The sequence below is a fragment of the Gallus gallus genome, chromosome 2 (genome assembly GCF_016699485.2).
Source record: "Gallus gallus isolate bGalGal1 chromosome 2, bGalGal1.mat.broiler.GRCg7b, whole genome shotgun sequence".
In the NCBI taxonomy this organism is placed as follows: Eukaryota; Metazoa; Chordata; class Aves; order Galliformes; family Phasianidae; genus Gallus; species Gallus gallus.
Window position 1 is genome coordinate 6,385,007 of NC_052533.1, and position 27,653 is coordinate 6,412,659.

Consider the following 27,653-nt stretch of genomic DNA (forward strand, 5'->3'; position numbering starts at 1 on the left):
ATGTCTCTCCTCTGAAACAATCTGGGATGAACAGCTCAAGATGGGTCACGATGTGGGGTGTGTGGCAAAGCTGGACCCAAATAGCACTGTTGGGAGATAAAAATAATCTGAATGAAATACGTGAATCTCCTGATATTCTGTTTGATGCTGTGGAAGTCATCATTTGAAACATGGTCCTTTTCAGAACAGATAAAGCCAAAATGGTTACTTATAAAAGATGCTTATGAAGCAAGTAGTAAATTAAAAAATAAAAGGAACTCATTACCAAAGTATTACTGCAAGCAACTGAGCCCCCGTTCAGCAGAGTCAGCCTCTGTCCCTCTACCTGTCACCACACTATTTAAATTGGAATAAAATATGCAAAACCCTCTGCAAAAGCGGGTGGCCACGTGAAGTGCGTGCTGATGGGAGTCGCGTGGGTGGGGATAACTGAGCACAGAATGCTGCCTGCTGGTATGCAAACCAAAAACTGACACTTACATGGCTGAAAGCGTCCTAGGGCAAACCAGCCCCTGTGTTACGTGTCTGTAACCCAAGCAGAAGCCATAGCTTGTCCTGTTCTTGTGCATCTTAGCAGGGCAGGTGAGCCATACAATGCAAACGTGCACAACAAAAGTAGATCAGCAATGCTGGTGTAAGGAGAAGCATTTGTTCCACATAAACCACACTGTCCAGCATCAGCCAGCCTGCAGATATCATCCCCTCCGCTTCAGCAGAGAAGTGCAGTCTGAAATAGCAGGTCTTGGGGTGAGCTTTTGGCAAGGAAATCAAATTTCACTTCTATTTCGACACTGATTCCATCCTGGCCAAATTCCTTCATCTCTCTGTGGCTCAGGCTTATTCTCTTCTGTAAAAAAGGTGAAATAAATCCTGAACATGCTATTGCTCTCCCTCTTTAAGCAGACCACAGTACATTATGGTCGATATAGGAAATGGATCAGATAGACTCTTTAGAATGCTACAGTAAAATCTCCAAATTTAAATACTTAGGCAAAAGTTGTTCTGGATAAGTAATGCTAAGAATGTTATGGGCCCATCCAATTAGTCTTCTTCAATCAGGGTTTTTTGTTTTACTCCTCTACAGACTCCCAGGACATCCCCTTATTACCCTCTTACTCTATGGAAAAAAAAATGACTATTTTGTGCTCCTTGCCCTTGCTGGTAGAATCACAAACTAAAGTCACAGAATCATTAAGGTTGGAAAAGACCACAAAGATCACCATGTCCAGCCACCAACCAACCCATCCTCACCATGCCCACTGACCACGTCCCACAGTGCCACATCTGGAACACCTCCAGGGACGGTGACTGCACCACCTCCCTGGGCAGCTGTGCCACTGCATTAAGACTTCTGGAGAAGAAATCCTTCCTAATATCCAGCCTGAACCTCCCCTGGTGCAACTTGAGGCCATTCTCTCTTGTCCTATCACTGTTACCTGGGAGCAGAGGCTCACCCCCACCTCACCACAACCTCCTTTCAGGTAGTTGTAGAGAGCAATGAGGTGTACCCTGGGCCTCCTTTCCTCCAGATTGAACCACCCCAATTCCCTCAGCCACTCCCCATAGGACTTGCCCTTGCTGGCAGCAGCTTTCTTTACTACCACTGCTAGCCCAGATTCACCAGAGTTGATTTCATTAATGTGAATGGGTGCAAAAAGAAGCAGCAAACCTCCCAACTTCAGAAGAAGCACAGCAGAGGCTGAGCAGCATCCCCCCGAATACAGCCCCAGTGCCAGCAGAGCTGCCCCCAGCCACAGAGCAGCCTCAAGGCATCTCAGAACCTTGTCAGAAACTCCTGCGTGTGAGCAGGAGTCAGCTGAGGTGAAATGCAATCCAGCAGTGCAGCGAAGACAGCCCCAATTTGCATCTGCTACAGTAATTCCTCTTCTTGTAACAACTCATTTTCATGCACAGCCTCTCACAGCAGCTTTTAAAACCACATCAGTCAGATTTCTTTTGTCAAGCCTTTGCAGAAGGTTCAAAAGAGGTCTTAGGAGACTGAGGGCATGGAGGGAAACAGGGCATCATCCTATCATTTTCCTGCAAAATAATACATTTTAATATAATTCAGCTATTTCACTCTCAAATCCTTCAGAACGCCGGAGCACACACAGAGCTGGGACCTGTTCCTGCATCACTGCATTGCTGCATTTCTCATCTCCTCTTTCTGGTTAACAAAAAGGCATTTCCTTGGTGTCTTTGAGAAGGATATTATTGCGAAGAACATAATCAGCTTCCCCTGCATCTTCTTGTCCTGGTAGGTTCCTTTTACTGGTACATAATGGAATAAATCCAGGATTTCCATGTGAGTCCCCATTTCCAATCTGCCAGCCAATGTTCTGTTCTTGCCTCTCCACCGTGTGCTCCTCAGACCCCTACACCACAGGGAGTTAAGCTCTTGTGTCTTAGATCCTTCTCTTCCAGCTGCCAGCCCAGCCCAGAGGAACTCTGGCACCTCAGAGCACGCAGGGCTCAGCTGGGGTAGGTTTGGGTTGGGTGAGCAGCCTGAATTTTAGGCTGTTCTCCTCCCACGGGTGTGAAGACATGGGTGCCACTCAGGGCTGTGAGTAAATTCGGGATTCAGATGCTGAACTTGTCCTGCCCATCACTTCTAACCTCGCTTGTATCCGCTCTGCGCATCACATCTCCCCTCTGCATCATCAGCCTCTCGCTTTCCCTCCTTGCACCTTGACAACTCTAGTCACAGTATGGGGAGACCGGAGTGAAGGAGGGCTTTGGCAGAGAACACAGAGGCTGTGTGTTCCCACAGAGGAATAACTGGGCAGCAGTCAGATTGCCAACTAGGGAGTTAATAACAATGAAGGATATTAGAGGCAGTGTGGGGATCACAAAGCGAGGCTCCCCTTGCAGTCACATGGGACTGATGAACAAAACCCGACTCATTTGCACACGCGAGATTTCTTTCCCTCAGCTAGAGGAATGCAAATGCCATGCAGCCTTTACATTGTCTCACACGGTTTGCCTGATTATCACACCTCTAATTCCAGTTCACACACTCCACACGGCACTTTCTTATTATGGATATGCTGCTGACATGTGCAAAGGCTGATTAGATAGCGAGACAAAGCCAAGGAAATAATAAGGACACAACTCTGCTTTTTAGAGACTTACTTTACCGTAGGCACTTGTGTGCACAGCTGAACTTGTCTTCAGAGCTTGATCTCTGCCCTTCCTGAGCAAAAATGTTTCAGCTACTGAGTTAAATCTTCCGGATAGATACAACACGTCACAGTACTTTCCAGGTTTATCATTCTACCATCTGTCAGATAGCCAACTATTCCTCACTATCTTTATTACAGCCCTTACAAAGCTACCTTCCTAATCCTATCAGTGGGATGAGAAACGCTTTTGCCTTTATATGCTTATCACGCCTTGCAAATGTACCCATTCTTTGTAGTCAGATCAGGAAAAACTACCCCATGATGACCAAGCTTTCAGGTGAGCAGCCACCTGGGTGGCCAAGAGAAGTCTTCTGGTTATGTGCCACAGTGGACAGTCTACATGCGTAAATGCATAGGCCTTGTCCTGGTCAGTTGTGGGCTCTGCCCAAAGGCATCTTCATAATACAGAGGTCCAGAAAAACTCCAGGCCATGCACTGCAATAGGAAACCATGGGTTTCTGCAGGATCAGCCTCAAAGAGGACTCCATAGAACTACAAAACATGCAGAAAAGGCTGACAAGGTGTATGAAGGTATGGGGTTACTTTTCAGATTAGGAAAGATGAGTGGAGGAATCAGGATTGGGATAAAGATGGCAAACAGGGAAGGGCAAATTGGAGGAATATGGCACACGGAAGGCTCAAAACAAATGTAAGGGGATAATCCTGACATGCATCCTTCAACTGCAGAACATTGTAGGTACTACAAGTTTGGTTTTGAAGAGCAATTGCACAAGGTCATGGGAGAAAAACTCATCAGGGCTATAAAACACCAACTCTAGCTCAGGACGTGAGCCACAAAGTGCAGGAGGCTGGGAGAGTGTATCAAGAAAGCACCTCATATTCCTGTCCTGCTCTCATACTCCTCCATGTATTTGTGTTACAAAAAGACCGACCTGGATGGATGGTTGGCCTGACCTGATACATCCATGCTTGTGTTTGAACTGAAAATGAGTTTCAAAGAAGTCATGTATCCTACTCCTAAACAGGAGGTGCCCTTATTGCAGTCCCGACTACAATTATCATAAAATATTCCACTCTCTACTGTTTGTAAGATGATAGTAATATATAGTACCCCTCTTTTAAAGAAATTGCAAGATCTACAGCTGAGAGAACAACACAAAGAGTTACCCATATTAGTAACCAAACCTCCCAGTCTGCAAGGCAGCTGTGGGTCTGTAGGTGCTGGTGCTCAGCTCCAAGTAGCCAAAGGTCTGAGACAAGGCCTTGAAACAAGACATTAAAAGATATCAGACATTACATTTCATTTTCAGAAGCATTCATTTTCAGAACCAACTATCTCTGAGTATTTAACAGCTTTTAAGGTCGATCCCTTCTTTTGGTGTTTACTTTGGATTTGTGGGTGGGGGGGGGGCTCAGGCTGCTGTTTTCAGAAGCATGAAGGGTCAAGTCCAAACCTACGTGGCCTGTTTATTGCAAGGTATTGCAACACCAGAGACGGGATCTAACCAGCTGGATGCCTGACTCTTACCAGGAAAGAAGGTGAAGAGCAAGAAGCAAGCTAGAATTGCACTGCTTGCAGTGCTGTGCAGACGTATCCATGCTGCAGAACACGCCTGGGAAGGAAGGAAGATCAGGAGCTCTGCTACAGAGTAGCTGGGAGGCTGGAGCCCTTGTCATTAGCTGCTAGCTGACTAAAAGTTTGCTCCTGTAGAGTTATTCTGCACAGCAGTGGCTGCCATAGAGAGGCTCTCATGTCCCTGTTGTCTCCCAGGGCTATCACAGCACCACAAAGCCACCCCAGCAGCTCTTCAGCAGCAAGGGGACTCCAGCTATTCTCCATCCCTGCATAGAGAATAAGCCTTCAATGTTGTTATTTCTTGTGCCCAGTTTTCCTCTTGCTCACGGGGACTTTCCCTTCCATGTACGCAGCCTCGCAGGTCTCAGCTTTCAGCCAAGGGCAAGCACCAGTGGTCCTAACCCGTCCCCAGCTCCCTCCAATGGAGAAGCAGCATCCCGTGAGCTCCTAGGCGGTGCAGCAGTTCAGTTTTAATGAACTGCTCACTCATGTTCTTTGCAGCAGGCTTTCATTTCATCTGGCGGCTCACTCCCACAACCCAGGCATTTCTCAGCCGTCTCCTCAGTCAGGAGTGGTTTCATCATTCTTGAGCATTACAGGGTTTCCGTGTCAGCCTCCATGTCTCAATCTAAGTCTTGCTGCTGGGATTTCTTACTTGGTGCTTTGCTCTGTGCTCTTCACAGGAGCTTCCAGCGCTTATTTGGGGGAAAATCTGCAATGATTTACACTGCGGCCCTTGTTTTAGAGCCCTTCAGGTTCAGACTCACACAGACTCCATGCAGCCTCCAGGCACTAGTTTTCCCATTGCTGCTGCCAGGAAGGATCTCCATAAAGTTTTAAAGAAGGACCTGGCTGATAGAAGGGAAAATCCAGTATCCTTTTAGGAAGGAAGGAAACAAGCCCAAATCTGACAGCTAACCTCAGTTCATGTTCCCTGGGGACTTGGCCAGCTGGGGATGCACAGGTCCTTGAGGCAATGTGTGCAGTGACCATGATCCATTTGCTCTCACTTCCTTCAGCCAGAGAAGGGCTCTGGGGATGCTCGCTGTCCCCAGACAGTGGTGACAACAGGCACAGGGCAGCCCATGAGCTTCACAGCACCAGTAAAATCAACAAATGATTTTACTCTGTTCTAAGGAATTACATTTCTATTTTCACACCTCTGTGCCTCCTGTTTGCGAATGCACTGAGAGTTTCTATTCACTTCACGGTGCCATTCCTTTATAGCCCCAAAACAGATTAAGAAGAGCATGCAGTGAAGAGGTGTAGAATTCGGGGCAGATCCCCACATGGTGTAAAAACAGTGAACGTCCAAGATGTGTCATAATAAATAATCTGACCTTTTTCCTTGCAATAATATGCATTAAGATTGAAGGGAATTGAGGACTGAGATTAGTGCTCTCTCTCACCAGCACCCCTTTGCACAGGTGTTCCCTTGAGATGCTGTATGCTATCACAGCAGACTGCTTATCTCAGTCTTAGATGAAGATGAAGTAAAGATAACAAATGCAATTAAAGACATGAAATAAAAAGCATGCTCACAGTGCAGAGGGTAGGGGCAGATAAATGCCTTCAGATTTCAGTATCAGCTATGCTGACAAACCATCAGCCCAAACGGGTCATTAAAACAATCTGGCCTTTTATCAGGAGCAAACTCTCGCTGACTGATAGTGCTGAACGCACAGAGCTGATTGCAGCCACCTCTTCTGGCAGCTCAGCTGAGTGCACACACACTGGGTGGGATAGCTTCTGCTATCACTGTCTCTTTTGACTTCCTTTGGTTTTCTCTACTGAAGACCAAAGCTATCTATTTTTAGTGCCAAGGCAGGTTATGTGAGGAGCTGCTGTAGTGACAGGTCACTAATACAGATGCAGTCCTGTTGTGGTTCCTCCAACTGGTCAGTGGAGATGTCACCCCATGGGGCAGTGCTCAGTGTACCAGGCACTGCTCAGCTTGGGGCTGCCTTCAGGACCGTCCTGGACTCAACAGACCTTGCTTCATTTATATAAACCAGCCAGAAAGTAGCTTTTAATACTAGGTGCCATCCGCTTGAAACACAAATCATAGAATCATAGAATCATCACAGAATGGCTTGGGTTGGAAGGGACCTCACGGGTCATCAAGTTCCAACCTCCTGCCACAGGCAGGGACACCAACCTCCAGATCTGGTACTACACCAGGCTGCCCAGGGCCCCATCCACCCTGGCCTCGAACACCTCCAGGGATGGGGTACCCACAACCTCTCTGGGCAGCCTGTGCCAGCACCTCACCACTCTGTCTGTGAAGAACAGATCTCACTCCTCACTGAATCCCCAACACATGGATTGGAACAGACCTACAGGGTCTCTCCTCTAAGCTTCCCCTCCAAGCAGGCCTGTTACCAGCTAGGACTGAGTCAGCCACGACTTCCTCGAGCTGATGCTGCTATTGCAGCAAGAATCTCCTCTGCAAAGCTTTCATCTGCTTCATTTCTCTGGTTCTTGCTAGCTCATTTCTCCATTGTCTGCATTCCTTCAGTTGGTTTCTTGTCCTATTCTTTCTTGTTCAACGCCTGTAATCCACTATGCAATAATTTTGAAAAGAGCTTTAATTTAGTGTAGGATAAACAAAGTTATACAAAAGCACTGAAAAGGAACTACGCTGTATAACAGAAATTCAACAGATTCCACTCCTATAGACTACCTCTTAGTTCATTCACTGCAGGTGTCTCAGCTCCTCCCTAGTCTGTGCATACATGTCCATTGATGTTCTCTGAAGGGAACCCCACGCCAGGTGCTCTCTGCTCTGAAATGTGTCCTGCTGCCCCGACAGGCTGCCACAGGACAGACATCTCTTGAGGTTTGAATGCTGCTGGAGTTCAAGAAGCATTTGGACAGTGCTCTCAGACACAGAGTTTGAGTTTTGGGTGCTCCTGCTTGGAGCCAGGAGTTGGTCTTGGTGGTCCTTAATGTTCCCTTCCAACTTGGGATATTCTGTGGTTCATTGATTCATTACATCTTCCTCCCACTGCCTGTGATGCTCTATGCCACAACTGCGTGATGCCAGCAGAAAGCAGCAGAGACCTCACATGTCCTCTGCTCCTTCCAGCAACATCACCAGAGAGGCAGGACTTGTCCAGGGAGTCCCTTATGCTTAATTATAGATCTTGTATGGACTGAAATAAAGCCACAGGGCCAGACTGGCAGCGGCTGTTGAACAATCCAGTTACTGTAGCTGTGAGCATTTCAAAAGGCCCCTTGTTCCCCTGCTGAGAACACAGCCTGGGGAAACAGCTGTTTTCCGATGCCTGGAACAAACTCTGAAGAATCAACAGGATGTTCTTAATTAATATCAGCTAATCCTATCATCTCTCTTCAAGTTAAGTCGCCCTAACTTTATCCAAGGAGGAGCAGAGAAAGGACAAGCTAAGAAGGGAACTCCTCTGTGCCAGTGTGCTGGGCTGTGTCCCCGAGCCAAGCACGGCTGCGTGACCTTTCCAGCCCAGCCAATTCCTGCCAGCTGCACAAAGATTGCTCCTGGAGCAGGGTCTTGCTCTCAAGATCTAAGCCTTCGCCTTTCAGCATGAATCTGCATGACAATAAAACAGCTCCAATAATTTTGAGGTGTTAAATCACACCTCTCAGGGCATCTCTGCGTCCTTGAACTGCTTTGAGGTTGGACAAGAATGAAGGTGAAAGTGGAAAACAGCCAAATCCCAGCAATTCTGGGGACCTGCTGATCCCACAGGCCCGGCAAACAAACTGCCTTAACAGCATCTTTTAAATTGCACTCCTGCAATTGCAATTGCAGCAGAAGTCAGTCTAGGATAACAGCTTCTCCTGTAGTTATTCTTCTGAGAGTCAGAGCCATGAATAGCAAAGTGAAAGTAGGAGGAGGCAAAAGAAGAGCACCACAGTACTCCCAAGGGAGGCAGAAAGGATGAGAGTGCAATTTTGATCATGTGTGGAAGTCATTGACTGCCGCGGATGCTCCTTCTCTGGAGTTATTCAAGATCTGTCTGGATGCCTACCTGTGCAAACCACTGCAGGGAATCTGCTTCAGTGGGGGGGGTTGGACTCGATCTCTTGAGGTTCCCTCCAAGCCCTGCAATTCTGTGATGCTGTGATTTGGGGGTGTAAATAGAGATCCTGCCCCACCTGGCACGCAGACGCTTCAGGCTGCGTCCACTAAGCTGTGACGTCCTACATGCAAGTTCTATTTGCGTCATTTTCTTTTCTTATAAAAATAAGATAAATTATTCTATTACAAGGGAACTAAGATGGTTTTCCAGACTCATGTACCTCTAGATACCATCTGCTTTCAGCAATGGGCTAATGCTGCATCTGCTCCCACTCACAGCCGGTACCAGGCTCCCTTCTGTCTCAGTTTCTCCTCTTCCACCCCAGTGAATCTCCTTACCTCTCACGCTTGCATTTCGCAGCTCTACGCAGTATTAATCCCAACCTTTGCTGTTAGTTTCTCTCTTTCAGAGAGAACGATGCCGCTTGAATTGCAACAGAATTAAAATGTACCTAAGACAGGAAAGAAACAAAGCATGTATGCATCTATGTGTGGGAGAGAAGGCCCTGCACCAATAGGGACCACAGCCACAGAGACTCCCAAAACAGGAGCTCCCTCTGCCAAAACCAGCTACAGACTCTAAGCCAGGCTGCCCAAAGGGAGCCCGGCCCTGCTGGTCTTGCAGACACAAATGCTCCACAATGAGCATTTACAGAAAGCAGCAGCACGGGGACTGTAGGGGGGCAGGAATTGGTTTTAAAAACAAGGTCTCAGGCATTTCACCACGCTTTGTCACAGCTTTTCCTCTTCCTGACAACCAACCACAGAAATTTCACAGCTTCCACATCCTGGAGCTCTCTGCAGTACAAGATTAATCGGCACTGATCAGCCAGGGCTGCACATTATCTAAAATCCCTGTCAGCTCAACAGAGCATGAAAACCAGGAGAGAAAATCATTAACAAACCAAAGCAGTCTCAGTTTCTCATGCCTGATGGTTTTAGCTGCTTCTAAAGAGCAGCATGATTTTAGGTTTTTATGCAGTTCTTTCACAGCAGCTGCTGGGTGGCCGAGGAAATGGGCCCAAACTGCACCAAGGGAGGTTTAGATTGGATATTGGGAAGAATTCCTTCATGGAGAGGGTAGGCAGGCGTTGGAATGGGCTGCCCAGGGAGGTGGTGGAGTCTCCATCACTGGAGGTATTTAAGAGATGCATGGATGTGGCACTTGGGACCATGGTTTAGCGATGGGATCAGATAGGTCAGGCTCATGGCTGGACTTGGTGATCTTGATGGCCTTTTCCAACCTAAATGATTCTGTGGTTTCAGACCTAGAAGAGAAGACATTTCCACATGGGCTGAACCTCAGAGCTGCTTTAAAGTTGTCCTAAAACACAGCAACCTGGGGATGTGAGCCAGCCGTTCTCACTGGGACAGACAGGGCGGTGTAGCAGGGATGCACATTTGCACTTGTATGTATGGGACCTGAGATCGATTTCAGCAAGCTAACACCTAATTTAGCTCTAATTTGGACCCAAATTATACTCGTCCAGCACACAGACAGGGAAGGAGCCTCAGGACTGCTTGAGGGCTGCAGCCAGGCCTGCCTGAAGCCCTTGGCACCAGCTCACTGGGCCTCATCTTCATCCTCTACAGTGCAAATCTACACATCTTGAGAGAGGCAAGGTGCAGGCTGAGCAGCTCCTGGGCAGCTCAGTGAGGCCAAAAGCATCCAAAGGGCATGGTTTGAGGCACAACACCAGTGCATGTAGCAGCCCCCGGCTCACTGCAGCTGCCTGTGAGGTGAAGGGGTTTCCGTGATGGACGCAAGGAAGAAACGCTTTCAACACTGCACCTTTTGCATGTGTTATTCAATCTGCTGTGGAATGGATGGTGTCCTTTAAAGGGCAGAGCAATGATGAGCCTCACCGAGGCCAGAAAGCTGTCCCCTTGAGAAATGCCAGGGAGCCTATCCATTACAGCACACCGCCCTGCAGCAGCCAACAGCCATCCTGCCCCACAGACAGCAGTGGGGAGGATGAAACTCTGCTGGGTCCCTTTCAGCCCCCTGAAGAGCTGCTCCGAAAGCATTCTGCAAGGCGTAATAGCAACAAGCTACAGATTACAGCTAGTAAATAATGCAAAGCTTTTCTTTGTGACATTTCCCTGCAAATAATTAAGGCCATCTGGGGTTAAAAAAAAATTAATTATTTGCAAGTGTTAACCTGGCTCCCAAAAAGGAGTGCAGACCCTGTGGGGTTTCCATTTGTGAACATGGGGGGCAGAGAGCTGACCTGGCCACACTGTACAAGAGCAGTAGGGACAAGCAGTGCAAATGCAGTGCAAATGTGCAGTGAACATTATACCTTCAACCTATTTTTTTAGAGCTGTCACAGACATTACAGGTTCACATAGCACTCTTGGGACAGGATGGACTATTGTCTATGGAGGAGGAGAAGCAACAGGTTTTGACTGCAGGAAGCAGACCTGCAGCTGTGACCGGTGCTCCCTGCAAGGAATCCTTTTGCAGGTGTTGGCTATTCCCATCCCAGTGGTGAAACACAAGAAGAGGGGAAGCTATTGGCTGAAGGTGCCAGCAGAAACCCTCAAGCTGCTTTAGGGCAACACAGAACAAGGCACAGTATACCTTAGATTTAAAAATTTAGTTGCTCAAAACAGGAAAAAAAGAGAAGCGTTTGCTGGGACATCTTACAAACATCACAGTTGGCCACTAAATAAATCACAAAACACCAAGTGATAGAAAAAACAGCTCTCTGGGTGGGCAGCCACACAACCATCAGCTCCTGGTCTCTACATCTGTATGCACCTCTCTGCACCACCCATATGGTCCAGCACAACTCACACCTTCCTGTTCCTGCTAGATTTAGTGTAGTGACTCCAGAGTGACGCAGCCTGAACAGGAGCCTTGCAGGCCTGCTGAATGAGTCCGTCTCTCTAATCTCTGCCTGATGCTGCTGACACTGTAACTCATTTTTAAACCTCTTGGTCACAGGGCAGAAACTTCCAGCAGAACTCGTGCTCTTCGGGGAACCGCGGAGCCGTGAATCAGCTGCCATTAATCAATACAGGAAATACATTAAACATCACCATTTCTCCACTGCCCTTTATTAATCCAGATCCCGTTGTGGCCCAGCAAACGTCTGGCATTCCCCAGCTCAGCCCCTGCACTGCAGTTACCTCTCCGTGACCAGGAAAAGTTTTTGATTAATGGAGGTGCACCTCAAACACAGCTACACAGCAGACTGTGGTATCAGAAAGATATGTTTTTAAACAGGCAACTTATCAGATTGATAGGCATTTCTTTTCTACTTAAAATTCATCTGTGAATGTACAGTGTTGGCCCTAACTCAGCAGTTAGTCACTGCTTTTCAATGAAAATCACATTAGTCACAGTCTCTTTTGAATGGATTTTGTAGGGTTTGCTGTAAAGCTGTAAAATCACTCTTTTCCTAAAGGTTATTTCTGTGTGCTAGAAGCATCAGCTCCGACGTCCACCCCTGGTGCAAAATAACACATATGTGACCCCCTGCAACAACTTCACAGTTCAGTCAGTGGAATTAGGAGCCACAGAATTGTTGCCCAGTTACCCAATACCCCCACCCAGAAGGACCAACATCCCCGCATCCTGATGGGAAGCATTGCTTATCCCTACCTAAGAGGCCACGAGGGTCAGACCAGCGTCTCTCCACACCTTTGTACTGCTCCTTCCTCTTCTTGCTCCCCCTGAAGCTCCCAAAACGCTTCATGAGCTGCAGCATACAGCCACGCAGCAGCAGCTGGCGGTCATGCCCCGTTGCGAAGAAGAAATCACAGCTGTAATCCAAAGGAGGCACAAGGGGCAGACAACGTGTCACCTGCACCCACAGACTGTGGGCAGGAAGATAAAACTCCAGGAGGACCGTGCGGTCGGGGAAAGAGGGCAGCTTGCTGGAAATTCAGCCCCCAGGCACTTGGTTGTGGTCTTGGTGGGGAGAGGGTCCCCAGCAGGATGCCGAACCTGGCAGGTTTGTAATTCCAGCGTGCAGGAACCAGCTGTGAGTGGTGGGGTGGGATCAAAGTCTGCCAGGCCTGCAGCCCACGGCTGTCAGAAGCCTCAGAGAGTGGAACGTTTCCCAGCAGATCCACTCATGCAGAAAGAGTCGGTGAGTGCCCGGTAAGCTCCCCTGTTTAAAAACCACTAACCGTGCAGAGGCACCACGAGCCCTCTTGAAGGGGATTGTCATGTGCAGCTCAGCATGATGACTCTTTAAAAGGCTGTAAAAGGAAACCACCCCTGTACAGACAATTCCTGGCACCAGGCGACCCGGGCACGCTCGCACCGTGCCATGACATCACCCAACTATTTTGATTCATGAGCGCGAGGTCTTCGCAGGGACAGCCCGGCCCCGCTGCCTATCGATGAGCTCAGACGTGCCCGGCCCTCTGCAGCGAATGACGAATGGCTGAATGGGAACGAGCATCTGCCAATTCATAACAAGAACCGAAACTGCTTCCAAAGCTACAGGCTGGACTTTCTCCAGCGACAAGCCCTCCTTGTGCTGTGCACATCTTGGCATAGATTGCCCTATTCAAATTTGCCGTCTGCAAAGCAAAAAGCACCTGGGACAGCTGTTTGCAGCACAATTGAAATCTACTTTGTGGTCTTTTCAATGAGACAAGCATTTCATGGGCTGTTGCTTTTCCCTACAGGCAGGTGTGCATTATGGTAGGCTTTGTACCTGTACGTATTGAGCTGTTTTTTAGGAAAGGGATGAGCAGTGTGGGCAGAGCTTGGGCAGGTGGGAAGGGATGCAGGCATTACCCAAGTCATAATCAAACTACCAGAGCCAGCCTTGCAACAGTTATCACAAAATCATAGGATATCTTGAGTTGGAAGGGATCCATAAGATCACTGAGTCCAAAACCTGGCTCCACACAGCACCATCCAAAAATCAGATCATAATTATGGTAAAAGTTCTGTTAAATCGAAAGCTTTATCTCAGTGCCAGCCTTTCCTCTGGCCATCACTGCAACCTGACGCTCACACTGGAACAGGTTGCCCAAGGAGGCTGTGGATGCCCCATCCCTGGAGGCATTCAAGGCCAGGCTGGATGTGGTTCTGGGCAGCCTGGTCTGGTGGTTGGCGACCCTGCACATAGCAGGGGGTTGAAACTGGATGAGCACTGTGGTCCTTTTCAACCCAGGCCATTCTATGATTCTATGATTCTGTATGATTCTGTGTTTCTAATCTAGAGTAATAGTCTTATCTTTTTAATACCTAGGAAGAATTAAAGGCCTTATCACATTTTATTTCTCCAAAGAAACATGCTTTTCTCTTTGTGCCCATGATTGCTCATGGGTCTTCATATCCTTAGAAAGATAAGGAAAAAATGGCCAGGGATACTGGCAAAAAGACTTTCATCAACGCAGACTGCTTGCAAGCTGTGGTCTCTCAGAGATATTGTTGCCATCAAGGAATCAACACAGGGGTGTCCCGGGACTTCAAGGACCCAGAGTGACAGCAAAGGAAGCCAGCAGGTCCCTCAGCCACCAGGGATTCCCTCAATCTACCCTGTGGAGAACGTGGAAGAAGCCAATACAGATGGCACCTTTGTCCCTTCACCTACCGAACAAAGGATCAGATGAAATTATCAACAGGTCAGTAATCTTGTTTGTAAGGTTCTCTTTGATATCCAGGTGAGGAATCACAATAATTATTTTCAGGCTTTTCCCAGTCTTTCCCCTCCTGACTCATCCTCCTATTTGAGCACTATCTTAGCGGCCCTCGCCACGTGTTTCAGCTCTGCATGTGAAGATCCCCATTCTACTCAACAATCCTTTGCATAAAACAGCCCATCACCTCAGTGCTTTAAGGGAGCCCCTTCTGCAGCCCCTCCCTTGGGGTTCACTGTTCACCCCCTGCAGAGGGGAAGCATGGGGAGCAATGAGAAGTGTTTAGGGACTGGGAAAAGAATGACTCACTGTTACCTAAATATATATATATGTTTGTACACTTGCAGCAAGTGTCAAGCCCTTTGCACTCTGCTGGCCTTATGAGGCCATCACATTTACCTCTGCAAGCAGACCTAGCAGGGCAGGCTTAGGCAGTCCCCAAAGCAGGTGCCATGGGCCAGCTCTCAACCTCCTTCCATGAGAGTTGTGACCTTCACAGACGTTCCTCTCTGAAAAACAGCTCCCTAACAGCAAAACCAAATCTTCTTTGCTACAGTTTAAGCCCACTGCTTCTTGTGTTATTCACTGTGCACATGGAAAATATGTTGTTCCCTTCTGGAACAGCCATCTACGTGTCTGAAGACAGTTACCAAGTTCTCTTTGAGTTTTGCCTTGCCTAAAGCCACAAGTAATGCTGCCCACAACACCAAAACGGTCTGAACCTCAAGTTTCCCATTCTTCAAAAAGCATTCCTTCCTCTTCAGTAGCCAAAAGACTGCTGAGAAGGACTTAATGTCATCAGAAACCGAAAAGTTTAAATCCCTTTTTAATGAGATAAAAATTGGTATTGCTTCAGCACAGAAACAGCCTCCTTTTCAGTAGGGGCCAAGGCTACAGAGGAGCAGATGACCTCTTCATACTGGGCCATTGCACTGGGAAGATTCATTCCCCCTTATTAAGGAAAGCAGCAAGACCCTCATGTTTCTGCACAGAGCTGAAACAATAGTGCTTAACAACCGACTGGAAGAGTAATTTGTTAAAAAAATGCACTAAGTGCTTTGAGTATAATGACTTTGTCTCCCACTGCTAATGGTCTAACAGATACTACCACATATATACCAGCTACTACATCTTCTAAATTAGCGTACTGGAAGAATTTTATATAACTAAAAATAAAAAAGCTGGGCTTCAAAGAGCTCCTTTGGGGTCTCTGTTCTGAAGATTGAAAACACAAATCCCTTCCAAATAACCATGAAATGGACTCTTGTCAAACTACTTTAAAGCCTCACAGATTACTTATAATACATCATGCTTCTTTCATGCAGAAGAATCACATTGTCCCCTTCCAAAAACCACATGCAGGCTTGCTCTGAGAGGTACCAAGCACTGGACATCTTGATAAAATTATGTCAGAGGAAAAATCAAACAAAGACTCAGGTACAGACATTAAATACTTCTATAACATCAAGGAACCCAAGTGAATCATAGAATGGCCTGGGTTGAAAAGGACCTCAAAGATCATCTAGTTTCAACCTCCATGACATGGGCAGAGTCACCAACCATTAGACCAGGCTGCCCAGAGCCACATCCAGCCTTGAAGCAGCACTGTGCCAACAGACTGTCCTTGCAGATCAAGATGCTGAATCATCTTTTCACAGCAGGTTCCCTCACATTAATTCCTCCTGCTTCCCCTCTCTCCTCTCCATCTCTCAGCCCCTTCTTAGTTCCCCATGTCTGCTAAGCTGGGTTGACCTCACCAACCTGCATGCTGACCCACTGCCTCTCTGCCCTAAATCATCCGTTCCCCTGGCAGGTCTACTGCGACAACCTACAGTCAGGTCTACACCAGAACCTAAAGAGAAGGGCTCTGGGGCTAAAAAATGGAGCCACTTCTCTTGCAGATCTCCTTTATACCACTTCTTACCTCTGTCCCATGTGCCACAGCAACCTGCCACACAGTGTCCTCCACTGTTCAGCCCAGCCTTCCACCCCCTTGAACCAGATGTATTCTTTTTAACAGAGAAGCTGGAGCACATAAAATAGAAAAAATAAACCTCCATTTCTATTTTTCCCCTAATGCATGAGACCACATAAGGAGAGGAGTCATCTGCAATCCAACCCAAGAAAGCCCCATAAATGAAAGATCTTAATTGGTATAAAATGAGAATTCCAAAAAGAAAGTGTATCCCCTTAGTGATAATTAAAGCTTCAGCTGGCTTCAGACTGCAAGTCAACAAAACCCAATTATTTCCCTTTGCTGCTAAAATTTCCCATGTTCAAAATTCCCTCTGGTTTTGTCATTGCTCATAGAAATCAAGGGAAGTTCAGGTCTATCCCCAGAAAAGACAGTGGTGAGGTGCTGGCACAGGCTGCCCAGAGAGGCTGTGGATGCTCCATCCCTGGAGGTGTTCAAGGCCAGGGTGGATGGGGCCCTGGGCAGCCTGGTGTAGGAACAGATCAGGAGGTTGGTGGTCCTGTCTGTGACAGGGGGTTGGAACTTGATGACCCATGAGGTCCCTTCCAAGCCAAGAGATTCTATGATTCTATGAAAAGTAAAACACAACATTTTGCAATTCTAAGTGCATTGAGTTTCTCTGCCTCTTTCTCCTTAAAAATTTCCCTAAACGGGAATGTTTATGAATTTCTCTTCTCAGTTCTAAAGGCAGATGTTTGCAGAGCTGTAATTACCAGTTACTGCCACCGGTACCCAGCCACAATTCTCAGAAGATCAGAATAGTTTTAACTACAACTGCATTTCATCAGAATAGTGATCTTGGAAAGTATTTCAAAACAACAGTATAGGGAAATGAGTAAAAGGCATTTCTGCTATGTGTATGTATATATATATATAAAATGATGCTCAAGACTGCAAGTGATGCAATGCACCATAATAAAAAGTATGTTTGCCAAAGAACATTTGCACACCATTTGAGCAGACCATACAGCCACATTTCAAAGGGAAATACAAACTACCACTTTCTCCATCTGGTTCAAGTCCAGCTCACACCCCATAAAAGGACTGCAAGTTTATGACTCCAAGCTGGGCTCAATTACTTTCCATAATCATAACCAAGTGTTTCACTGTAATGAGTTTTTGCCTTTATCCCTGTTTTTTTATAACACTTCATGCTGTTTTCACTGTGCATTAAGAAAGATTCCAATCACGGAAGTTGTCAGGCTGGAACTAAATTGGTTTTGCAAAATCTGAAAGTGAAATTTTACTTCTCTTTCGAAGTCCTCAAGGTGCATTCTGGATTCCCCAGATTGCCTGGTAAATTACTTATAAATTACATGCTGGCAGCTTCGTGGTGCTTTTCTAAACCCTCCTTTCCAGAGCTTATAACACAAAGCAGCAGGAGCAGGAGGAACGGTGATGGGAACATCGGCATAGTGCTGATTCCAGTAATGAAAATACTGTATTTCGGGCTCAGCACCTACCCCAAAAGACCAATAACTTGGGACTGATGAATATGAGCCTATCCAAATAATAATTTTACCATTTTCCCCCATCCTTCTAATATACCATGGTGCATATGTTTGCAGTGCTCACTTTCTGACAATTTCAGTTTGTGATGTGGAAAACGGAGCTGTTCTCATTCCACACCACTATCTGGCTATGCTCAAAACAGCCAAGCAGCCTTTGATCCAGTAAGCACAGGATGTCTGGTGCGATGAATGCAGATCCTAAAGCTTAGTAAGTTCTCAGCAAAAGGAAAATCTCTCAGGATTAACTCGTACGAAATAAGAACAGAAGAGGCAATGAAGTCCTACAGAAGTGTTTTTCCACTTGTGCTTTTCTCGTCTCTTCTTGCCGTCAAGTCTATCGACCACATCCACCCACAAAGCCTTGAGAAGGAGATGGGATTCACTTGAACTTGACATATCTCCTCTTTGCCTTCTTCTTGCTCTTTTTCTTTCCCCCTACCTCACTCTTCATGCAGGAGTGGAGCAGAATGAGTGATGTTGTGCTGGGCATTGTATGGCTGAACAAAATATTCCTTTCACTTTAAACGACAGAAAAGCTCTTTCAGGCAGCACTGAATAGGCCATAAATTAAACAACAACAAATGAATAAAACACAGCATCACAGAATGGCTTGGGTTGGAAGGGACCTTAACTAGGGACGGCCAGCACCACAGGAGTGAAATTAGTACCAATATCCAAATCAACGCCCCAAAATACAAAAGGCCAAAAATCAGAGCACCACAGCTCCTCAGAAACACAGTCCTGCTCTGAATTTACCTTCGGAGATATCTCCAAGCATCAACCTTACACCGACACAGGTGGCACTCCTTCCCTGCACAGCCACAGCTCCAACATTTGCTATTCAAAAGGTGGTAAAAGCATCACTGATAGAACAGCTTCACACACATCTCACTGTAGTGAAGACTCATCCTAAAATCTAGACAGGGAGATGAGATTTCCAAGACGTTTCAAATTCTGCATCCTTCTGGTCCCCACAGCGAGCAGACGAATCTGACAGCAAAAGCCAAGAAATTTACTTACACATAAAGTAAGATGACAAATAGACTCTTTCCCTGGCTTGGCGTTATTGTCATCTACTATTTTAAGTTGAAAATAATTTTAAGTGTTCCCTAACAATAAAAAATGCAGACAGTGTAATTTTGGGTTGACAGCCATCCCACAAATGACCCACTCCTCTGTCACAGTGAATATAATAGAGACTATATAAATGATAAATACAAAATTAGAGGCAGTGAACAGCATCCTATTAGACACATGAGACAACACAGACAATGCTGACTACAAAGAAAGTTGAACCACACCTTGAAAAGGAAAACGCAGCAAATCCCGGAGGGACAAACCTTCCTGATGAGTTCCCAACCTCCAGCCTGACGGAGAGCAAAGGAATTCCCATCTGCCTGCCTCTTCTGCTCTTCTTAGCTGCTATGCGGGTGCACAAGAGCCTGAGGACATGCTCAGGTTCCTCTAATGTGGTTTTCATAGAGAATGGATGCTTTCCATTGGCACTGAACTACTGACAACCCAGTTTTGTTGACAGAAAAAAGAGTGTCTTATAGCTTTAAAGCAGAGGTGATCTGAATTGCTCACTGAACTCAGTCTCAGTGCTCACAAAATCCCAATGGCAGGCCGGGGTACCTACAGGAAGGGCTTCACCTACTTACTGTACAGCTACCAAGCGTGTACTTCAGTGAACCACTGAGGACATCATGCTGGCATAGATCCCAATCCCGTGAACTAAACGCAGGCAGAACGCCAAGAGGTGAAATTCGTAACGGATCATCCAACCCTGCATTGTCATTGCAGAGGGAGTGCTTGGGCTTCAGCCAGGGGATTAGAATAGAAAGAGGAATCCACCATATGCAGGCAGGGACTGCACTAAAGTCCACCCCTGCATGGCACCAGCTCCATCAGTCTGCATGTTCAAGCCACCCCAAACAAATAGATCAGATTTTCATTTGCTGATTAACAAATCGTACAAGTGGCTTTAAAAAACCAAGGGCACAAAATCCAAAGATCTATTTTCATATTTCTACCCCTATTTTTTCTACCCCTACTTTTTTCTACCCCAACATTTTTCTATGAGTTAATGATTCCAAAGCATCATTATTTGTAAGCAAGAGAATAAAACCAAGCACACTGCATGCTCTAACATCAAGACTAACTGGACAGCTGGCAAACCAGCCCTGTTAACTCTCTGAGATGAACATCCCAGGGAACACCACTGCCAAGCAGACCTCTCAGAGCACCTTTGGATCCTCAGCAGGACGAGGTGAGCACCACAGATTAGCAGCTTTGCACAGCAGGGAGCAACTTTCCCAAAGTCCCACAGCAGGCTGGGACCAGGCTGGGAAGGAATAGAAGGAGATGGAGGTGTGCTGGGTATGGTGGCTCTGCTCCTTCCTTTGCAAGACCATGACATATTGCTTGGAACTGCAGTGTGCATGCAGTGGCTGTCTCACATGCCCAAGTTCCAAAGAGATTATTGCAATTAGTGGCCTAGATTACTGAAGATCTGCCAGAGCAGATGGAAGTATGGAAGAGGAAGTGTTCATAATCACACGCACGAGACCTGGAACAGAAATCATCTTTCTGCTTTTTCTTTCCAGTTTTTTGATGGGCTTTTTGAAATTTTTACACCCATGTAAAACATAACAATTTTGTTGGCAAAAGAAACTTTACTGAATTTTCAAGAGAGATGAAAGCACAGTGAGAAAGGCAGACCCTGCAGCTTACTGACATGGCAATCCAGGGACCTTAGCAGTCTGCCGTGGTACAGAAGGAACAAAGCCTCAGACAGTGAGTGTATAAAGGGAAGCTGGCACTGGTTTGATGTCTACAATGAGCAAGAAACAACCCAAGCCTCAATTTCTTGATAATTCTACTGATCTGTGCAATTTGCAGAGACATAACTCGGAAAAGAGCACCCAGTGCCCCCACGGCATCCAGTTTATAAGCTGCTGTGACTGCTGGAGCCACTCCTGTGGTGGAAATGAGTGAAGGGACAGCATGGGATGTCTTGGATCGTAAAAAGCTCCACCTTTATTTACTTTGCAAGTGGAAAGGCCAAGCAGTGTCAAGTTCAGAGATGCTATATTTGGGATTGTGTGAAAAATCTCAGTGGGTTGGCCAGGACCAAAGCAGACATGAACTAGAGAAGGAGTTCTGAGTTCTTCTTTATGCCTAAATGACAGGAAGGCTGTCCATGTCCTTGGGAGTGTGCCTCAGAGATGGAATGGCAAAAGGCAACAGTAACGCCTTGTGCAACTCTTCCTCTGGTATCAGACTTTAAGATGCCCTCATGAGTCAGAGGGCAGGTACCAGTGCTTGGGCTGACCCCAGCCTGACTCAGTTCCCAGACCAATCCTTAAGAAAAGAAACTTCTGGAACCATGAAATCTCATTAAATGGTGATTTAGCTTAGCAGTGCTTTGGGCCAATCACACTACTATTTTTACCTTGTAAAGCTCTGCTGAAAATGATCTAAAGTAGTACCACAGATGACCAGAACTCATTGTACAGTGCCATCAGATTCCCAAATCTAGTCCAAGGACTGACTTTGTGCAGTGACTTGAGTGCTTAAAGCAGAAAGCACTCTACAAAGTAGCCCAAACATAATTAATCAGCTTAAATTCCAAGTTGGGAATCAAAGGAGAGACTCAGCGTTATGGTTACAAAGCTCTGGTTATCTCCAACAACACAAAACCCTGTTGTTGCATTTCCTGCTCTGCCCTGAGAGCACCACACATCCATAGCCCAGCACGGTGCAGGCTGCTGTGATCCTGGCTCTCAGAGTCCAGCTTACTTAAAAAAAAGCCTGGAAAACCCTACCAGATTGAATGTTTTTGTTGTTATTATTAATTAATACTTATATCTGGGAAAAAAAAAAAAGAATAAAACCAAACCACAGCTCCCTGTCATCGCCTTGGTAGCGAGCAATAAGGCCTGGCATGTCTGACAGTCATATTATTTGCACGTTACTGGAGCAAAATTATATTAGAACCTCTGTGCTAACAGACAGGAAAAGAAATTGTGGCTCCAAGCAACATATTCCTGTAAACCAGGTAGGCTGTTTCCAGTTATAATAAAATACTGGCAGAGAGGGCAGAGGAGGTGAGCAAGGAACACTGAAATGGGGCTGAGAGATGAGTTCAGAGACTCCAGTTTTATTCTCCTTTCTGTTCCTGAGCTGCTGCATGACCAGAGACAGAATCATCCCTTGTGTCTAAGGGAGAGGGCCAGGAATTGGGAAACAAAGTGCCTTGGACACAGAGAAACAAAGCAACTCCTTCCCAGCCTCACACCCACCAAAGGCTTTTCTTCCCCTGCCAGACTCTGACTATTTGCAAGATGTGCATGTGCTCTGTGTTGCCGAGCCTCGCATCTGTTGGATGGATGAGAAATTAATTTCTAAGAATTTCAGTGATGTCAGGCATTTTCTTTTTTAATGTGACCATAAAGTAGCAAGAGCCATCAGCAGGAGTTTAGCAAAAAAATGTTGACGTTGCTTGGATACTGAGCTCTGCTCCTCTGTATGATTTGCTTGCATGTCTGCATTTGACAGCAATAACTCCTCAGGATTTGGGGTTTTCTTTAATATTCTGATAGCCGTGCAAATATCTGTCCTTATTCAGAGCTCTGCTCCCCTCTCCTCCCCCACTTTTTGGCTTTGTAAAATACAAACTAATTCCTCAACCGTACTAAAGCCATAAATAAGAAGTCATAAAAATATTTTTCTATCCTTCTTTCTCCAAGGTTAATCTTTTCAGTTATATAAGCACTTTATAAAATAGCACGGGGACAGTGTATGAAAATCTGTTTATGTGATTAAGACTTGGCTCCTTCTTTAGTGTGTCCCAATGACAGCACTTTACGCATCGCAGTTGCCACCGCTGAGGCTCTCACAGCCATCTCTCCATGACCTCCAGAGCAGCGATGTTTTACATCACTTTTCAGAGTGCTTGCAGTAGATCCTTATGTTGGGTATCCACGGAGCTTTGGGAGAAAGAGCACTACCAACTACCTGCTGATTTTTCACTGCAGTGGGTGGATTCCAGGCTTCGCTGATGGCAAAAATCCAGCTGCCCCAAGGGGAAGTAAATTTTTCTCACTTTTTCTCTTTGCTGCTGTCTTGCTCCAAATATACAGCGTGCAGAAACAGTTCTCGATGCCATTTAGTGAAGTGCTGTAGTGCTTTCTAATCTTTTATGGTAAAGAATTCGAAAGGACTTGAGAGAGAGCTTAGGGCAGAACAGAAACAGAACCAAAGTGCACATACAAGATCACAGAACTGCTTGTCCTGGCAGCTAGATGACAGAGAATCAAAAAATCCCCTGCAGATCATTTTCCAGTCTGCTCCCTAAGTGAGGAATGATGGAGTTATCCTCATGCTCTGCTGCAGCAGGTCTCAGCACCCTGTGGGGTTCTTTTCCAAAGGAAATGGCACGCTGTTTGGGCACTTCCATAGCGCGACTTGTTTTACTTACTAAATAACTCCTCTGGATTCAAATATGCAAGCAGCTGGCAGCACCCATGCTACAAAGAGCATGCTTTCTAAGTCTAGACGTGCAGCCTCAGTAGTTTAACTCCTCCTGAGTGATGCCCACGAGTCCCTGTAAATATCACCTTGCTTATTTTCAAACTTTAAAATTGGAAAGGACAAAGCCACAGCAACACAGAGTGGAAAGAATGATCGCTGCTGGAGTAGGCTTGTTTGGTGCCTCTGCCTCTTGTGCTGCCTTCACAAGCATTTCGTGTTTGACTTTAAAGCGATTTAATTGCAGTAACTTGCCTTAATAATAAATCCCATGCCAAGAAACTGCAGATGGAGTAAAAGCTGACCCAGGGCCCATGGGGTTTATACATCCCAAGGATTTAAACAACCCCATTCTCTAATGTATTGCCCCTGGTGCCACAGAAGCTTTTCAGGATCTGCCAGGTGCCTGCAGCCACTCTGACAGCCTGCAGCTCCTGCTACAGCCATACATAACAAGGTGCTTTACCCTAAATTGCACCCCTAGGATGGCCACAATGTCTTCTTGTAGTGAGGGGCCCAACACTGAATGCAGCACTCGAGGTGTGGCCTCACCAGTGCTGGTACAGAGGGATGATCACCTCCTACTCCTGCTGGCTGCCCTATCTCTGATCCTCGCCAGGATGCCGTTGGCCTTCTTGCACACCACTATTAACTAACAGCAGTTCAGCCAGCTATTAACTAATGCCCCCAGGACCTTTTCCTCCATGCAGACTTGCAGCCACTCTGTCCCAAGTACTGCATGGGGTTGCTGTGGCCAAAGTGCAGGACCTGGCACTTGGTCATGCAATCTCTCACTGTTGGCCTCCGTGCATTGATCAGCCTGCCCAGATTGCTCTGTAGGGCCATCTCACCCTCAGGCAGACCAACACTTTCTCCCAACTTGGTGTCATCTGCAGACTTACTGTGTGTACTCAATCCTCTCATCCAGATGATCAACAAAGATGCGTGTTCCTATGGCACATGGAGATGCTCTGCATAACTTGCAAAAGTGTGACAACCTGACTTTTTTCTTTTGCATTTTCATACTTTGATGATTTTTACACATTCTTCATCCCTATGGTCCAGATAATAATAGGGGAGCATAAATAACTGTGGTTAAACAAACATGTAGGAATTATGGCCCATCACTAGGGAATAGGAATAGGATGGCTATTAATCACATGCACTGATGAAATTAAGAATGCTAAATCTCAGTTTCTTTCTTAGTCTTTGTTTCCACCACAAAGGAAACCAGGGAAAAAGAAGAATATCCCTAACCAGTGCAACAGAGCCCTGAGCTGTTACCCCATAGCCCTGGCTTTGGTCATTTCTCTGAGCTCAGAACACCAATCCCTGCCTGTCATTGCTCAACATTAGCAAGAACCTGCTGGTAAGTCACATGTTTTTCTGCAGGCTGAGCTTTTGACTGAACACAGCCTGGACAGCTGTACAAACTGGTTTGCACTAATCGCCACCGTCGACTTGAAAGCTTTCTGCCAGTGAACATACAAGATGCCAGGTAGGTGCTAAGCCTCATTACTAATTATTTATGTTTTTAAGGTGGGAAGGGTTGTTAACAAGGCTCTTGTCAAAGAGTTCCTTTGACTGTAGAGGAAGTAGGGCTTTCCTCTGGCTCTCATGGATTTAGACCAATGTTTAAGTGCTTGCACAGGAAACTATTCCTTACTGCTCACCACTTTCATTCAGATGATGAGCAAATAGAGAAATCATCCAAAATATTTCAATTTTCCTCTCTACATTTGCTTTACTGAATTAAAAAAGTTCTGTTGTTTCCTTCCTTCCTTCCTTCCTTCCTTCCTTCCTTCCTTCCTTCCTTCCTTCCTTCCTTCCTTCCTTCCTTCCTTCCTTCCTTCCTTCCTTCCTTCCTTCCTTCCTTCCTTCCTTCCTTCCTTCCTTCCTTCCTTCCTTCCTTCCTTCCTTCCTTCCTCTCTTTCTCTCTTTCTCTCTTTCTTTCTTTCCTTCTAAGCCAACCAGCTTCCTAGCATGGGTGCCTCAGCAAGGAATTATGCTATTAACTTCAGACTGCCAAGTCTGAAGATTGTCAAATGCACAATATAGCAGAATTCGACTTGCACAGGGGTAGAAAACACATTTTACATAGCTTCAAGGAAGGATAAATGCTTTCTTGTGAAAGATGAAAAAATTCAGCTAATTGCTCATCTAAATGCTTATGTTGATTCCTTTTTGAAGTTTGTTTTCCCCAACAAGTTTAGGCCAGAGCTGCATTGGCACCACATGCAGCTGAATGGAGGCCCCATGCACTCCTGAGCCAAAACACCATTGGTATTACCTTGCTATGTGTTTCACTTTCAAGCTGTTCCTCCTTGTGCCTTTGTGTCTAATGCAGCCTAGTGCACCCTTTCTGCAGCAAACTCAAGGCAGCAGGTGCTTTGCATAGATGCTAAACATGCTGTAAGTAACATAGGCATTGTTTGCCATGTGTAGCTGCTGTATCATTTCAGTATTACATATTCATGTGCAATTCTTTCCCATCATCCATCAAACTCACAGGGGGTAGATTAAAGCTCAAGGAGGGTAGATTTAGGTTAGATATAAGGAAAAAATCTTTTACAGAGAGGGTGGTGAGGCACTGGAACAGATTATCTAGTGTTGTGGTTGATGCCCTGTCCCTGGAGACTTTCAAAGTGAGGCTGGATCAGGCCCTGGGCAGCGTGATCTAGCTGTGGCGTCTCTGTTCATTGCACAGGAGTTGGACTAAATGGCCTTCAGAGGTCCCTTCCAACTCTAAGGATTCTATGATTGCATGATCTAAAAGTCCTGCCCTTGCAGCGTGGAGACGTGAATTTTGGGCAGGGATTAAACATAGATTTGGCCTCTGGTATGGAGGCGGCTGGGTGGAATTGGAGGCAGAAGAAATCTCTGTGGGTTGGAGATGGAGGCTCTGCAAAAAAGAGCAAATAGCTGCAACCAGCAATGTCCTGCTGGAGTCATGGGTCAGGTTGCTCTGTGAAGTCCACTCCTCATTAAGCCAATCTGCAGCAAGACCGCGAACATTACGAGCTATGGAAACCTTATACCAAGGTTAAGCAAACAAATCTGACACCAAACCTTCTGTCCAACACACGCAGGTGGTGAAGCAGAAATATTCAGTCACCCTGAAATGAGATGCTCAGGATTCCCAAATAATGGCAGTCGTTAAACAACATGTAACGAATGAATGGCTTACCTTCATACGGCTTCCCCAGCAGGAATTAATTGTGCCACAACGTGGTATTTGTCAGCACCATGAAACGTCCTTAATACTGAGAGCTACGTTCTGACCCCACTGTTGGCAATGAGAAACCCTCCTGAGACTATGAGAGCAGAACTTGGTTACCTGAACAACTCCAGAAATTACTACTGCTACACATCTTGGATGGAAGGCTGCTTTTATCCCTCACTCTTTGAATGGGTTTAGAAGCAAAGAAAAATAAGCATAAAAAAGGGCCCTTAGCATCCTTCTCGAAACCTAAAGCGAAGCACCCACAGGTATGCGAAGCAATCCCAGCTCTCTGTACAGCAGAGGAGCAGCAGGATGCCCACAGGAGGGCACCTACGTTTCATGGTTGGGTATGAGCTCCAGGGAGATACAGCTCATGCTGACACAACTCACACACTTGTCACCGCAGTGCTGCACCACACGCCTACACGGGGCTCTCAGAGCTGCACTTACATTCAGTCTCAGAAAGATCCTATTTAGATTTCAGCAAACTCTCTGTGCTTTGTTGGGAGGGGAGGGCTGCCAGCCTGCTGACCCATCCCAGTGCTCCCTGCTGGCTCTGTGTTTCTATGACTGCCACAAAACAGTTTTTGGCACGTGGACCTTTCCAGCAATGCTCTGTAGAGGTGCTGGTTTAGCTGGACACTCCAGCATACTGAAAGTGGACCAAAGCAAAAGCAACCAGCAGAGAATATGAATTACAGATTGTTGCTTAGAGTGTACAGGTAACTACAAACTCAAATCTTCCCTTCAGAAAGGTCACTCTTCAGGACATTGCTCTCTAAATCACAACAGTAAGGCTATAATTAATTCTCATCTTGTTGTCCCATCCCGTGCACTCTGTAGAGCACCCACGCACACTTTGCATATACTGGCTGGAAATCCACTGATTGATAGAGCTCCTGAGTGTATGAAAAACCCCACCCCAACAACCCTCAGATGGTGCACAGAGCTCCAACTGATGTGCACATGCATCCCTGTGACTACTAAAACACTTCTCTGGACCTGAATTGGGTCCCCTGTCCC

At 46.3% G+C, this 27,653-nt stretch overlaps 1 protein-coding gene and 1 non-coding gene across 18 annotated transcripts in view; both read right to left on the reverse strand.

Annotated features, from left to right (window-relative positions):
- PRKAG2 (protein kinase AMP-activated non-catalytic subunit gamma 2) overlaps positions 1 to 27,653 on the reverse strand; it is a 182,415-nt gene that overhangs the window by 74,680 nt on the left and 80,082 nt on the right. The window contains 1 exon segment of one of the 17 annotated variants that reach the window (NM_001278143.1): positions 12,390 to 12,872. The exons of 15 other annotated variants lie outside the window; for them this stretch is intronic. In NM_001278143.1, the coding sequence (NP_001265072.1) occupies positions 12,390 to 12,495 (106 nt within the window). In that variant the 5' untranslated portion in view covers positions 12,496 to 12,872. 17 annotated transcript variants of the gene reach the window in all.
- On the reverse strand, positions 7,757 to 7,813 carry MIR12239 (microRNA mir-12239). The gene has a single exon (NR_162001.1). It is a non-coding gene; the product is annotated as a microRNA mir-12239 (primary transcript).